Source organism: Sinohyriopsis cumingii, chromosome 11 (assembly GCF_028554795.1).
Source record: "Sinohyriopsis cumingii isolate HCF-2022 chromosome 11, ASM2855479v2, whole genome shotgun sequence".
In the NCBI taxonomy this organism is placed as follows: domain Eukaryota; kingdom Metazoa; phylum Mollusca; class Bivalvia; order Unionida; family Unionidae; genus Sinohyriopsis; species Sinohyriopsis cumingii.
Window position 1 is genome coordinate 112898759 of NC_142971.1, and position 15768 is coordinate 112914526.

A 15768-nucleotide genomic window follows, 5' to 3' on the forward strand; every position below is an offset into this window, starting at 1 on the left:
CGTATTCCTTATTGAATCGTGTTGCTAACACATAAACGATTGCAATTCCGGTACCTTTGTTCAATGTTTGACTAACACCTCAAATAAATCTAGTACGAGGAGTGCGCATGCTCATATTCCACGTATTTACACGCAGAAGTAGCTACGTGGATATATACGACGTTAGAGTATTTAAATGACTTTGTCTCGACCTTACAGTTGATAACCGAGTGGAAGATGGTACCATACAGATGGATCTTGCCCCTTTGCATAACAGCAGGGGTAATGGCCAGCACATATGCATTGTCAGAAATAGATAGAACACCTACTAAGGATTTACCACCAGAAAGTCCTCGGAGATGCATGTTCGAGCTGGGCCACGATATTACGCTTTTTGAGGTCCTTCCTGGACTCGGATGGGACAACTTACAGAACCTTGAAATGGGGCGAGTACTCCTGATGAACTACAGCAAATGTCAAATGAGCGATGACGGCAAGTACCTGCTACCAAACGATGCTATTTTGATTCCCATAAGGCAGAGTAATTATGATATGGTCTCTGAAGTGATCGACACCATGAGCAAATATACTTCCGTAACATCGAAGTCAATAAATATCAATACAAAATTTGTGGGACCATATTTTTCAGTAGGTGGTTCTTTCTCAAACGAGCATAAGACGGTGAGACAGCAGCTGTCAGAGTCTCAGTCAGTAGTTGTGAGATCACAGGCTAGGTTTGTGGTATATAAAATAAATATGCAGCCAGATGCTGCACTCCATCCAACCTTTCGGAAAAGAGTTTTGGAAATTGCGAAATACGTATACTTGAATGAAAAGAAAATGGCAAGATATCTTTCTCAGTTGTTGATAAGAGATTTCGGAACACACGTTTTGATGAGTATGGAAGCGGGCGCAGCCATTGTAAAAGAGGACATGCTGGACAGATACTATGTTCAAAACAAAACATCAACGACGGATAAAACTATGCTGGGTGCGAATGCCAGTGTCAATTTTGAACTTCTTTTAGCTAACTTTGATATTGGTACCAGTGTCATGCACAGGTCAGAAGATCAAAATACAGTTACTGATGACTATGAGCAAAGCTTACGACATTCAGTGGTGAGGACGTATGGTGGTATGAATTTTGGAGCGTCGAACATCTCTACAAACAAATGGGTAAAAAGCTTGGACAATGGTCTCGTAGCAGTAGACAGAGCAGGCGACCCGCTGTTTTCTTTTTTGACACCACTTCTGTTTCCAGAACTACCGGAATTTACAGTAAGAAAGACACAGGAAGTCATAAAAGAGGAAATTCTGAACTACTACAAAATTAATTCATACCGTGGCTGTACCGACCCACTTAGTTTCAACTTTGACATGAAAGCCAACATAGACGACGGTTCCTGCAATCCTCCTACTGATAATAAGAGTCTGGGTGGTCTATACCAGAACTGCACCTCAACTGAAACTGAAAACGGTGACCTTTGTCTGAATGACGCACATAAAAACCCTATGACTGGAGACACCACATGTCCCATGGGGTATAAACAAATACAGCTAATTTCATCCGAAGTGTCAAGTGTTGAATACGAACCTCAATGCAGTCAAGTTTTGTTCTGGAAGTTTTGCCACGGCACGCGAACATTGACAAGTCTTGCGACCTACACAGCATACTGGTGTTACACTGAGATGCCAGATGGGGAGAACAATTCGTACAAATTTGGTGGGGTATTTACTGACGATAAGCCAAATGTTTTTACTAACAACCATTCATGTCCCCCTGATTATCAAAGTCTGGAAATTGCCGAGAGAGTATTTGTGTGTGTTTCAGACGATTACGATGCATTTGACTTTGGAAATATATTCGGTGGCTTCTTTACTTGCCAGGTAGGAAATCCCTATGCAAATTCTAAATTATTATATTCTGATCCAAAATCTTGGCCAAAAGGCTGTCCCACAAACTACAATGAACATTTACTAACAGTTATCGATGGCTGCGAGATAAGTTACTGCATGGGTTCCTTTATTGGCAATGGAACGCATCAAGTTGTACCTAACATAATTCCTCCTCCTTTTATGGATGCCCCAATGCCAGAAAATGCCGAAACGAGTTTTGTTTATCTTCACGAGGACAAAAACACGTGGCTCCAAAACGAAGATGCACTGGACAAGCTATCCAATACAGAATACCTATCGTCGGCAATGAGTACATACATTGATCATTTTAAAAACTGGACTTCCCTTCCAGACTGGTCATCTTTTAACTCTTTGTTTTCTTTCAGTGTCAACCATACTACACCCACCGCCTCAGTGTTGACTTCCAAAAGCAGCCATAATCCACCAACGTCTGCTCACACAGTTAATAATTCTGACACGCCATCAACAACTCAACGATCAACAACAGTACATGGAAAAAGCTGAACATCCAATGATAGGCGTTCAACAAGAGGCAATGGAAAGGTAAATCCATTATCAGACTCTGCCACTGTATGAACGCAATATTCTAATTCTTGTAATATAAAGCAAATTAAAAATTAAATGTACTGAAATAAATCCTTAAATTTATCCAACTATTTTAGGGCTGAAGTAGATTCAGATAGATATCATTTGTAAAAAGAAAAGTATCCCAATTTTGCAATATGCTACAAGTAAATATTTGTCCATTTAATTTCTAATTTAAAATAAAATTAAGACGACAAAGTTTTAATTTGATACAGTAATTATTTGATGAATTGTGTAGTTTGATTTTCTTATTCCTTAATTTAGAAATGATGTGTCATCTATACCTAATAAGTAAAGACTCCTTTCATGATCTGAATAAAATCGTATGTAACCCATGAAAAAAATTCACATTTTAAATATAAAGTACGCAAGTTAGCTAACTTGCTGGTGGTAGAAAGACTTAATAGATTGCTCACGTATTACACAAATATTAGGAAATTAGGACTGTTATGGATATTTTATTGCACAACAAAAACACAAGTAGTGTCAAGGAAACTTAAGCAAAATACATTATCCAAGCTCAAACAAAAATAACGCATCCAGGTTTATCCGATAATAGGGGGATCATTTGATGATGGAATTAGAATCCTCGCTCTTTTCGGATGCGCTTTAGAGTGATGGAATTGTAAAACTAGTCCAGTCCTCTTCAGTCCCATTATCTTACAATAAATCCATTAAATACTTGCCACATTGATAGCAAAGTGTGTGTATTAAGATTGATTCACAAATGATATGCGGCTTGTGAAATATTTTTCACACAAACAATACAATGAAACAGTATACATTTCCAGACTGTTATCAAAGTAATACATAGGTACATTTTGGTTTTACTTTTTTGTTAATATGCGATATTTTGTAACTTTACATTTTAATGCACTAGGTGTACTCTAATAGTAGTGCAATTTAAGTTCACGGCTGTCCTACTACTTTGTGTGCAGAGGTTTCAAATGCGCTGCATAAGAGCAGCACCTTTAGTAGGGTTAAGTTTAATGTAACTGTTGCTATGCTGACCTACCTCTCACTCAAATTAGCGGTGTATACATTGCGAGTTAGGCCACTCATTTAATAGAAGACGCTAGTGTGCTATCTTTATTTGATGTAAGGCATCAGAATGTTGAAGTCGTTTTATTTTGTTTTTTAAGTAAAAGAGTACTTCCATACTGGGCTGCTTTTGACAGCGTCACACTAAACGACGATACACTGTAATAAAAGTATATTCTACCCGTCAAACGTTTCGTAAATTGAACAGTGTAACCTGCATACATAAAATGGCTCATTTTCAGAATGTAAAACAACTGGAATCGCTTCAGCTTTCTTTGCTAAATGCGATCTGCTGAGCATGCGCACCACTGCGTCAAATGAACTGACGAAAGCCTTTTACGTGAATACGAGTTCTTCCAATCAATTGGATCCCGGATAAAAAGGCATCCTTTATAGAAGCTGATTTTCTATTTCTTTCAAGATATATAGAAAATTCTTGTAAAATCACAGTGTACATAGCAATAACCTGTGTTTCCATTTATTGACAAGAAAATCTAAACAGCTGCTGAAGAAGCTGATGAAGCCAAACACTTCATTTGCATTTAGATCAAACGGTTGTATGACAAGATATTACTGCAGTTTTACAATTATTAGAAGGTACATTTGTTTTGTTAGCATCATTATACATGCGAACACTTTAACGACCGGTATTATTGTGCCAACATAATTTAGCAGAATATATATTAAGTTTATAATTTAACCCTATCACTCGTTTGTCGTAAATAATATGCAAGGGGCCATCCATTTAGTACGTAGGCAAAATTCTGGCAAAGCTGGACCCCCTCCCCCATACGTACTTTTTACAACCACATGCGTACGTACGCTTGACGCAAACACCCCCCACCCCACCCCACCCCCATTCTATAGAACGACCTATATTTAATCCACGCAGAAATCATAAAGGATTAATAATATTAACGTGTTTAATAAAACAGATAGTCCACCGACGTTGAATGTCTGGCTGCATCAAAGAAATAAGCTACGTAACTTTAAACAGTTTGTTTAAGTGTCCGCTAAAATTCAAACGCCGACTGAACCCAGTCGAACAGGTTAGGTATTAAACAAATTATTATCGAGGTTTCACCACCACCTCCGTTTCCTACGCTTACTTACATTATTAGTAGACGTACCCCCACCCCCATGCAAGCGTATGCATTTGGGTTACTCCCTCCCCTCCATGCGTACGTACTAAATGGACGGCCCCATAGCATCAAAATAATACAATACTTGAGTTCTTCTTGAATTTCACTAATAAAAACAAGTCCAAGTGTATGAAACGAGTATATCTCGAAGCTGAAAGTAAAGATGGCAGTCGAGTACGGTTTGACCCAGGACTTGCACATGTGTACACAATAGTCATTATGCCATATATTTTACCTTACAGGTGGTTTCCAATTTCGTTAAAACAAAAAAAAAAAAACATTTTTCGCAACACACCCCCCCCCCCAAAAAAAAAAAAACAGACGGGTACTTGTGTGGTTTCAGCTTCGTTAAAAGCCCTCTGAAACAAACAGAGATCTCAGGATTTTATTCCTGCTCGACAATGAGTGATTATCTTCTGTCACGTTGATGAAAGACAATGAGTAGTAAAAGGAGGATCACTATGATCAACACCTCTTGTTTGATCAATACGAAGAACAGCAATGACCTCATCAAGACATTGACAAAATAATGTGTCGGGTAAAGGAATAATTTCCTAATCAAATTCATTCTCAGGAGTTATTTTTCCATAGCTCTTAGTAACTGCACAAGCAGGGTATACATCAGGGATTTCAATATCAACAGAATCAAGATTTTTTATCCAATCAAGTCTTGTCAGTTATAAGTGGATTAACCAAGACCTTATCTCCAGGTAGGTCACTATCTACTAATAAATAAATACCCTCAATTTGCAAAGAAGTCATAGTTTTGATAGTCAATGATCCTGAGACTAAGTCTTATTCCAAATTGACAACATGGAGAGGAACATTAATAAAAAGTCGCGCTCGACTCCCTGAATAAGAACACTTTCACTGGAAGACAGAGTCGCAGATAAAGTCAAAGTACCTGATATTAAAAGACTGAGAAGTCCCTGTATCCTTTATATTGTAATAGGGATAGGTTCGGCAGAATCGCCAATAAGTGATATAGAACCTTTCACCACGAATGGTCCACAAGTTCTCCATAATAAAATGCGACTGGTGTTTGTTTGACCCAACCAAGGTGTTGCTTTCAATACAAGACCGTGATCTTGACATCATAAAAATAAGAGTATTTGAAATAGCTGTCTTTATTTTGTTGCTTATTTTAAAACTGCCATCATTGACAGAGAACTCTTTATTATTTTGAGACTGCCGTCATTGACAGAGAACTCTCCCGACTGAACATCAACATTGCCTGCCTCCAGGAGACCCGACTGGATGACTGCGGCACCATCAGGGAAGCCAATTACACGTTCTTTTGGCAGGGGAAGCCCTCCGATGAACCTAGACAGCATGGTGTAGGCTTTGCCGTAAAGAACACGCTAATCGCCTTCATTGAACCTCCATCATCAGGTACTGAGAGAATCCTTGCCCTCCGGCTGTCAACATCCTTAGGCCCGGTCAACATCTTCAGCGTGTACACCCCAGCCCTCTGCTCCCCCCCACGAGGAGAATGACAAGTTTTATGAGGCTCTGGATCAGGCAATATCCAGTATCCCCAACACTGAAAGCCTTTACTTACTAGGAGACTTCAATGCTAGAGTGGGAGCTGACCATGAGGCCTGGTCCACCTGTCTCGGCTTTAACGGAAGGGGCAAGATCAACGAGAATGGTCAGAGACTGCTGAAGATGTGCTGCTACCACAGCCTATGTGTGACCAATACTTTCTTCAAATGCAAGGAGATCCACCAGGTGTCGTGGAGACACCCACTTTCACGCCACTGGCACAGCTAGACCTCGTCATCACCAGGCGTGCAGAACTGGCCAGTGTCCTCCTCACCCGGAGCTACCACAGTGCCGATTGCAACACGGACCATTCCCTCGTGGCCAGCAAGGTGCTAATATTACCCAAGAAGCTGCACCACGCCAAGAAGAAGGGTCACCCACGCATCAACACCTGCCGTGCAAGCAACCCAGAGAAAACACTGCAGTTCATCAGCAAACTGAAGGAAGCCCTCACTAAAGTGACACGTGATGACACCATTGACTCCAAGTGGTCCCATATCCGTGACTATGTGTACAATTCAGCCATCACAGCTTACGGGAAGAGGGAGCGAAAGAATGTCGACTGGTATGAGGCAAACTGGGAGGAGATGGAGCCCGTGCCTGAGGCAAAGAGGAAAGCCCTCCTGGCATACAAGGCTGCACCTAGCCCCAGAACACTACAAGCCCTCAGGATTGCAAGGAACAACGCCCAGAAGACCGCCCGCCGCTGTACCTATACCTATTAGCTGAACCTTTGCAACAGTATACAGACAGCTGCCGACACCGGGGATGCAAGAGGAATGTACGAGGGCATCAGAAAGGCGACAGGTTCCCCCCAGCTACAAAACCGCCCCCCTCAAGTCCAAGACGGGCGAAGTCATCACAGACCAGGGGAAACAACTGCAGCGATGGGTTCAGCACTATCTCGAGCTATATGCAACCCAAAACAATGTCACCAGAACTGCCCTGGACGCCATTCCAGACCTGCCTGTCATGAAGGAGCTAGACACAGCCCACCCTGGAAGAGCTGCGAAAAGCCATCGACTGCCTTGCATGTGGGAAGGCTCCTGGAAGCGAAGGCATTCCGCCTGAAGTCCTCAAGAACGGAAAACCAACACTGCTAATACAGCCCCTACACATACTCTTCTGCCGTTGCTGGGAACAGGGATGCATCCCACAGGACATGCGTGACGCCAACGTCGTCACTCTGTACAAAAACAAGGGAGACCGTAGCGACTGCAACAACTACCTGGGCATCTCCCTCCTCAGCATCGTCGGAAAGGCTTTCGCCTGTGTTGACTTGGTGCGCTTGCAGATCCTAGCCTCCCGCGTCTACCCAGAGTGCCAGTGTGGATTTCGAGCCGGCAGGTCAACTATAGACATGATCTTCTCACTACGTCAGTTGCAGGAGAAGTGTCGCGAGCAGCAGATGCCCCTCTACATTGCCTTCATAGACCTGACGAAGGCGTTTGACCTAGTTAGTCGGAGTGGACTCTTCAGACTCCTGCAGAAGATTGGCTGCCCCCCACGTCTGCTTGCTGTCATCATGTCGTTCCACGAGAACATGCACAGCACAGTGTGCTTCAATGGCGCAACATCTGAAGCATTCCCAGTCATCAGCGGAGTCAAAAAAGGCTGTGTCCTTGAGCCGACGCTCTTTGCCATCTTCTTCTCCATGCTTCTCCAGTATGCATTCAAGGACTGCAGCGAGGGAGTGTACATCCATACCAGGGCTGACGGCAAGCTGTTCAACATCGCCCGTCTCCGTGCTAAGACTAAAGTCACAGAGGTACTCATCCGTGAATTGCTCTTCGCCGATGATGCAGCCTTGACATCACACACAGAAGATGGACTTCAGCAGCTGGTATGCCGCCTCTTCCTTGCTTGTAAGGAATTTGGACTGACCATCAGTTTGAAGAAAACGAACGTCATGGCGCAGGACGCATACTCCCCTCCCTCTGGCACCATCGATGGGTACAACTTGGAAGTTGTTGAGAACTTCACATACCTCGGGTCTAACATCTCCAGCTCACTCTCCAATGATTCTGAGGTGAACGGCAGGATTGCCAAGGCAGCAGCAGTGATGGCCAGACTTAACCAAAGAGTCTGGAACACCCCAACCTCACCGAAAAGACCAAACGGCGTGTCTACCAAGCCTGCGTGCTCAGCTCACTTCTCTACAGCAGCGAAACATGGACCTATGCAAGACACGACAGGAAACTCAACAGCTGTCACCTGAGATGTCTGTGGCGCATTCTGCACATCCAGTGGCAGGACAAAGTACCCAACACAGAGGTTCTAGAACGCGCCAACATGAATAGCATGTTCTCCATTCTCAGCGAGAGGCGCCTCCGCTGGCTTGGCCATGTCAAGAGAATGGACCCAGGGCGCATTCCCAAGGAACTGTTATATGGGAAGTTAGCAGAAGGTGCACTACCACATCTGCGCTACAAAGATGTTTGCAAGAAGGATATGAAGACAGCAAACATCAATGTCAACGACTGGGAGAGCTGTGCAAACAACTGTTCTAGCTGGCGTCTAGCTATCAGGCAGGGAGTTCAAAACGCAGAGGAAGAAAGAAAAACTTCAAACATCCAATCAGACAATTGCATCAAACTGTACACAGGTTAATTTTCTAGGCTGTAAACAACCTATTTATAGCTTCACTATCCTAAGGTAGAATCCACAATCATGGTGCCAAGACTTTGACCAGTATGATCGAGTGATGATGAACATATCACTAAATCATGGACAAATATTAGATATGTAATATGTTGCTAATAAATGATCATTACAATCTACAATCATGGATAAAAATTTAACACAATGTAGGTACAGAAAACACTATATAAATTGTGAACCACCTGTCTACAGATGACAATAATAAAAGGAATCAAATATTATATGGAATTCAAATACATATAAGCTCTATGACTAGGAAAATACTTAAAAGCAATGCAAAATGAAAACATGATCTGGCATCGTGCAGCTAATGCAAAAAAGCTGCACAATAAAGCAACTTTTTGTATGTAATGCATACAGCACAATATATGTTAATGGACAGTAGATCAATATCTGTATTAGAAAATGTACCCTAGAGGTGGTAAGCTATGCAGTTCTGATAAAACCATCCCTTGATGCTGGACATATATGCAGTAAACAATTTATACCCTAACTTCCACCTAAATATGCAGATGACTTTATCTTAAAGTTTTCATGTGAGAGAGCTGGATTTGCAAGGAAGTAGCAGTTTTCTTCAGGTATTATGATTGGGTAACATACTGAAGAAATGAAGTGTCTCACTCCATCACCTATCATGTGCATATAGTTTTAAAATACTGACAGAGAAATGTTCGTTGAAGTCATACTTTTATTCATAAGTGATTTTATGGGGAAAAAAATAAATTGCAAAACAGATTTACATGTGACATTTAAATACATATTACAGGACTGTGTCAAACAATCAACATGACCTATCTTACAAACATACTGCAATTAGGCTGAGGGAGACAACTTTTATATACTAATTTCTTTGTATCTTTTACAAGAAATAATGAGGTATGGCTTAAGTGCTGGAAGCCAGCAACACTTCCTTTTATGGTATCCAAATTTATTTACAATCATCAAATTCTAAAACCAGTAGAGCTATCACATATACAATGAGCATTAATTATAATTCTGGCTAAGCAGTCTTATTAATATATCAAACTTACGAAAGTTACAAACAGACTGTTTATGTATTCTTATCACTGCTATACATAAACAATGGCAGCCCATGATGTTTATCACTGGATCTATGCATGCTTAATCACCACCAAGTCTCCCTGTTGTCCAAGCCTGTGTCCAGTGCTAAAACTTCCTTGCTTCTTGATTTTTAAATTCCCAGAGACACATAATCCAGTGTACTGCTATCTAAAAAAAATTCCCTCTAAATGGTTTGACACAATACTGGCTGAAAAGAATTTCTAGGAATCCAAGATAAGACCATCTTCCTTTTAACTGCTGAGTATCCAAACTGTCTCTAATATTCTTGAAAACTCTAAAATACCAATTTGGAAGCAGAAATATTGTCTTGCATGTCTAAATCAAGATGTTCACAAGATATCTTAAGTGCTGGACAAAATCTTTGTCGTGGCTAGTGACCTTGAACCTGATAATTATGAAATCATTCAACTTGTGTCTGGCAATGTCAATATATACTCCTGTGTCTAGTTTAGCCACATCAAAAGCATTTTTTGTTTTAAAAAGAACAGTAATTGAAGTGGCCTGTGATTCATCAGATATACCTAAAAACTATATTTAAATTATACATTTTTGCTTAATCATGCTCATCAGCCAATACAGCTAAACAGTGGAGTCAAGACTTTTGACGTTAAGATCAATGTTAGTGCTGACTATGAACTTATTTATTGGAATGTAACTAATTAGGTCTAGTTAAAATTCTTTAGCATAATTAGCTACATTGATTACATGTGTAAATGGTTTTGCTTATTTTACTGCCACTAAATCTTTACAAAATTGGTAAAAGTGTAAAAAAACATGCACTTGGCAGTCAATGATACAGGAACTATCTGTTCCAATTAAAGGATATATTTTCACATCTTTGATTATAGCACTTTTACTTTGATTTTTTTGTTATAGTTTCCTTAAGGTATGGATATTTTCATATTAAATGTGGCCTTTCATAAAAAAAAAAAACAAAGTTAAAAAAAATTGCACATTAACGTTGATACTCACTTATGAGTCAAGTCAAATTGCAAACAACAAATATCCTGACCTGCCATATCATAATGAACCTGCAGATTAAGGTCTATGTTATATCTTCTACTGATTACTTCTTATAAACTGCACAGACCATATCTGCTGGTGCATCATACGATGACAAATCTGGGTCTGTACAATTTGCAGTTGGACTCATCAGCAAGTATATCTGGTACATAACAGGATGATTTACTGAAAATGCTGACAAATATTTTGGTATAAACATTATTTACCTTCGAAAAACATATTTCTAAACAGAATCTTTGATAAGTAACAAGTATTTAAAGAAACACCGTTTTAAGTTCTTAAATTACTCAGCAGTTTGATCATGAATCTTAAAAGCATCTCATGCACATGTCAGGGGAATACATCAGGTTGCATTCTCAACTTTTTATCATGTACATCTATGCAGCAGTACGAAATGATATCACAATGATCCTACAGACATTTAAGCAAACTGTCAGACATATTCAACAAAACAAATCCTACCAATGAATCCTATCATAATAAGACGTCAACCCAACATACAGATTCTGGTCGAAGGTTGAGCTATGAATTGGTTCAATTAAACAACATCATATCAGTTACTACACATGGTGTGCACCTTAGACATTTTGGTAAACAATACAGCCTTGCTTGAGCTGGACTTGATTATGTACAAGTAAATGTGTTCATAAGCTCAATGAAGTACAAAAAAAATAATCATTGTAATACGGAAAGAAGTTGTTTGAAATGCTGGAATGGAAATCTGTTTAGAACTAGCTGTCACAATATTTTTCAAATTTTACATAGGCATCATATCATTCTGGACCAACCAACTACACATAGTGAAAAGTGTTTCAGTGAAAATTCATATCAGTATGACCATGCTGTCAAAAGCAGACACAATACTGAGTCTCATGATGTCCATCATTGATCAGTATCATTTTTATTTAGGACCAACTTGCAAACAAGTCTTTGGTGAAAACCTCATGTCAATATGAACATGCATTCATGATTACAGATAACAAGATTTTCAACATGACCACCAATAATGGCTGTACCGGGTGTCCAGGTACCGCTGTCATTTAGGATCAACAAGACATCATAAAAAGTCCCTTAATGAAAACCCTGTCGGTATGAATAGCCTTTCTGGACAAGTATTGACCACAAGATGACTACCACGTTGGACATATTGGATGTTAGCACCATTTTCATTTGGGGCCAAGTACACATTAAACATGTCATTTGGTGAAAATTTTATGTTGATATAACCATTTGTTAAGAAGTATTGATACAAAATATTCAAGATGGCTAACATGGTGGCCGTAGTGGATGTCACCATTTTCATCTATGGCCACTGACGTTTCATTCGTTAGTGGTAGCAACAAGTAGATTGACATAACTGCTTTGATGTCAATATTGGATGGTCAGATCAGCACCATTTATTTGGGACCAACTAGACATAAAACAGAAGTCTTTCAGTTGAAATTTCCATGTTGATATGTCTCTGTCTAGAAGTAGTGATACCAAGATTTTCAAGATGGCCCCTGTACTGGATGTGCATTGATGCCATTTTCATTTAGTCCCAACCAGACCTTCAAAGGAATGTGTGTTTGTAAAGTTTCATTGCAATCTTCCAATGAGTAAAGGAATAGTGATAACTTGTGCTGATGAACAGATAAATTACAGATGGGAAATGGACAATGGGCTCATCTAGTCTATAATCAACTGAGTTACAAATAATGGTATTTTGTCAGCAATATTTCTGAGCAGCGATGTTACCTTAACTGGAGTTGAACTAAAATTCTAACTACCTGTAAAGTCTGGGTGAGTCACAAGGTACTCGGTTTTGAATACCAAAATTAAGTTGATTAGAAAATGCAGTTTCAGATTACTTAGCTTGTCAGTCATCAAAAATCTCTGCATTATTCTATGCTTAAATACTTTGAGGAAAATAATGAAAAGTAAATCCAAGCAGTATTTGTAAGTTGCTGTATGGGAAAATATGAAGGAATTTTTTGAGCTATAATGCATGATGTTAAGAGTACAGTATAGCTCAGAAAACAAACCGAGTTCATATTTTCCTATACAAATGTATTAACCTTTTTATTATACAGTCATACTGCTTATCTACCTAAGGCTGAATAATAAAAAGAACATGCTACAAGGAACAAAGTTAATGAATTTCTGCTTGATTTTGAAGTAAATACACAAACATGGCATGGTTAAATAAATGTACAGTAACAGTTTTCATGTGCACATAGCACCACTTGGAGACTTCTGAATTTGGTAGCGGATCACACTCTCAGTCCATCATTTAACAAAGGAATCTCATTTTGATACACTTATGATTGAATTATCGAGTCATACTGTGAATTACTCCACCCTGAAGCAACTTTTCCAGTTGGTCTGGAATGGAGGTATTTTGCATCTCTGTTGATTTAACTAAATTCTGCTTATCTGATTGTGATGGACTGGAGTTATTAGTAGGGTCAAAGCTGTACAATATACATGTGGCTAAAAAAATGGCCCAGAAGCAAAGCTGTATGTGTTTCTGGTCTGTCATTGTCTGAAATCATTAAGGTTGTCAAAATATGAAACTTTTAAAAGAAAAAGTCCCAAGAAGATGCAGATATTGTCTGTTAGGGATTACATCAAATTTGTTTTGTTTTGGAGTGCTGGAAATGTATTCTAGATTGAAGCAAAATTTTGTACTGTGGATCAATTTTTTTGAAACCCATGTAATTCTGATTATCTGAATTAACTAGGAAAAGAACATCTTGAGTAAATTCAAGAGACAACTATTACTAGCTGTAGATATATTTTTTTAGCCTTTGACTTGCATGTTCTTTGTTGGAGGGACCACAGCTACATGACGTGTGATTTGTACAATTTCTCAAAAAAAATCAAACGGAAAAGCAACTGGCTTATTGGCTATAAGGCTCTCGATATTCTACAAAAACCTGCTTTCTTAAAGTTTCAATTTTTAATTTAGTGTTTGGACTGGCTTGTAAAATGGGATGTCTCTGAGGGAGACAGGATAGCCTTTGGCATTGGGATATGCCTTTCTGTGCCATTTGTATAGGCTATAGAGAGCACAGCTGAACCATTCGATCTGCAAATCATTATGAACATTTCCGCAAAATAACTGAAAGATCAGAATTATATTTTCAATACTGCACATATTATATCTGTATTCATAAAGCCATCGCTGAACACTGCAGATATCACATTCAGTTCTTTGTTTGGTTGAAAGCTTTATGATTCAGGGAATTCATTGACATCATCAACAATTATGATCTCTACTTTCATACAGATCAAATAGCTTGCTTAGTTCATCAATAAAACAAATCCAATATATCAAACATTACAGTGTCGTCTACATCAGCATACATTGTTTGTAATAAAAAGTAGTACATAATGCATGATACTATTTTTAGACATACATTTCATGCAGTATGAAGCAGTGCAGTATTGAGAAATACTGCATGACTCTGACAATGTAAAATTAATGGAGAAAAGAGTATTTAAAAACTCGACATATTTTGCTGAATGTTTTTCCCTCATGCAGCTGAGTTTGAAAACCAAATGGTGATTATGAAAATGCTCCGATATTTAAAATGTCTTCATTTGAAATGATTCACCTGGTCAGAAACTGGTAATATCCTTGCCAGTTCTGCGTAAGGAAAGAATCCATGGTATTGCTGCAACCATTCTGTTTATTTCAGTCAGTGTGGGTGTACTATAAGTGAATGAACATATTATCACATGCTGCAAGCACACTCTGAACAATCAACTGTCAAATATATTGAGGATGTTAACTCCAGACATTCCAAGGCTGACTCTCCTGCAAGACAAATGTTTGGTACAATGAGATGAAACAGTGAGTATGGATAATACTATGGGGTATTATTAAGTTAAAATTTCTTACTTTAGGTTTTAAATATCTCTCTGTGTGTAGTGTTATATATTACAAAATGTAAAACACAGTAGAGAAATAAAACAGATATTGACAAGCAAACAGAATGACAGACAGGCAGGAAGGAGTCTTACATGTTAGGGATCTCTGCCAGAGTTCAGTGCACTCTGTTCACTTTACCACTGTCAAGGTCTCATGAACTTTACAGTATGTGACAAATGAACTGGGGCTAATCACCACATAACCAACATCCTGAAATATTGAGGTCTGTTCTTTTAAAATGCACATGGGATCCCAGGGAAGGCACTTTGAATTTGAAGTTGTCACCAAAAGTTGCAATTTGTATATCTGCATTATTTTCAGAGGAAATCTTCAAGTAATCAGAGGACACTGCCATATATTTTAAGCAAAAATCCCATGATGGGATGTATGCTCGACTAGCTGATACAATCATTTCTTCCTTTAAACTGTGAAATGCTGAAACCATCTTTGATATTCTTCAGCAGTTTTAAGATTTCAAATTAGTTGCTGTGGTAGACATACTGGACGTCAACTTGGCACCATTTTTATTTAGGAACAACAAGGCATCATAACAAGTATTTTGGTGTAAAACCCATTTTGGTATGACTTTCCATTTTGGAGGTGTAATGAAAACAAACTTTTCAAGAACAGACACAATGGATATCAGATTTGCACCATTCTATTTCATACCAACCAGACACCATAAAAATCTTTTGATGAAAGCACAATGTCAATATGACCAGCCATAGGAGAAATAGTGATAACAACATGTTCAAGATGGCTGCTGTTCTGTTTGTATTGTCAGATTAACACCATTTTCAATCTGGATAAAATATACATCATCAGAAGTCTTTTGGTGGAAACGCCATGTCAATATTATGTTTCATTGAGAAGGAT

General features: G+C 39.0%; 2 protein-coding genes across 2 annotated transcripts in view; one reads left to right on the forward strand and one right to left on the reverse strand.

Moving 5' to 3' along the window:
- The first annotated feature begins 216 nt into the window (after positions 1-216).
- Positions 217-2400, forward strand: LOC149789432 (macrophage-expressed gene 1 protein-like). Its single transcript, XM_089973603.1, has one exon. The coding sequence runs from the start codon at positions 217-219 to the stop codon at positions 2398-2400; it is 2184 nt and encodes a 727-aa protein (XP_089829729.1).
- A 7140-nt stretch (positions 2401-9540) lies between these two features.
- The window catches only part of LOC149789433 (transmembrane protein 209-like), a 67228-nt gene continuing 61000 nt past the window's right edge, over positions 9541-15768 (reverse strand). Inside the window, exon 16 of the mRNA XM_089975520.1 lies at positions 9541-14778. Within this exon, the coding sequence (XP_089831646.1) occupies positions 14724-14778 (55 nt within the window). The 3' untranslated portion in view covers positions 9541-14723. The remainder of the gene's footprint in view (positions 14779-15768) is intronic.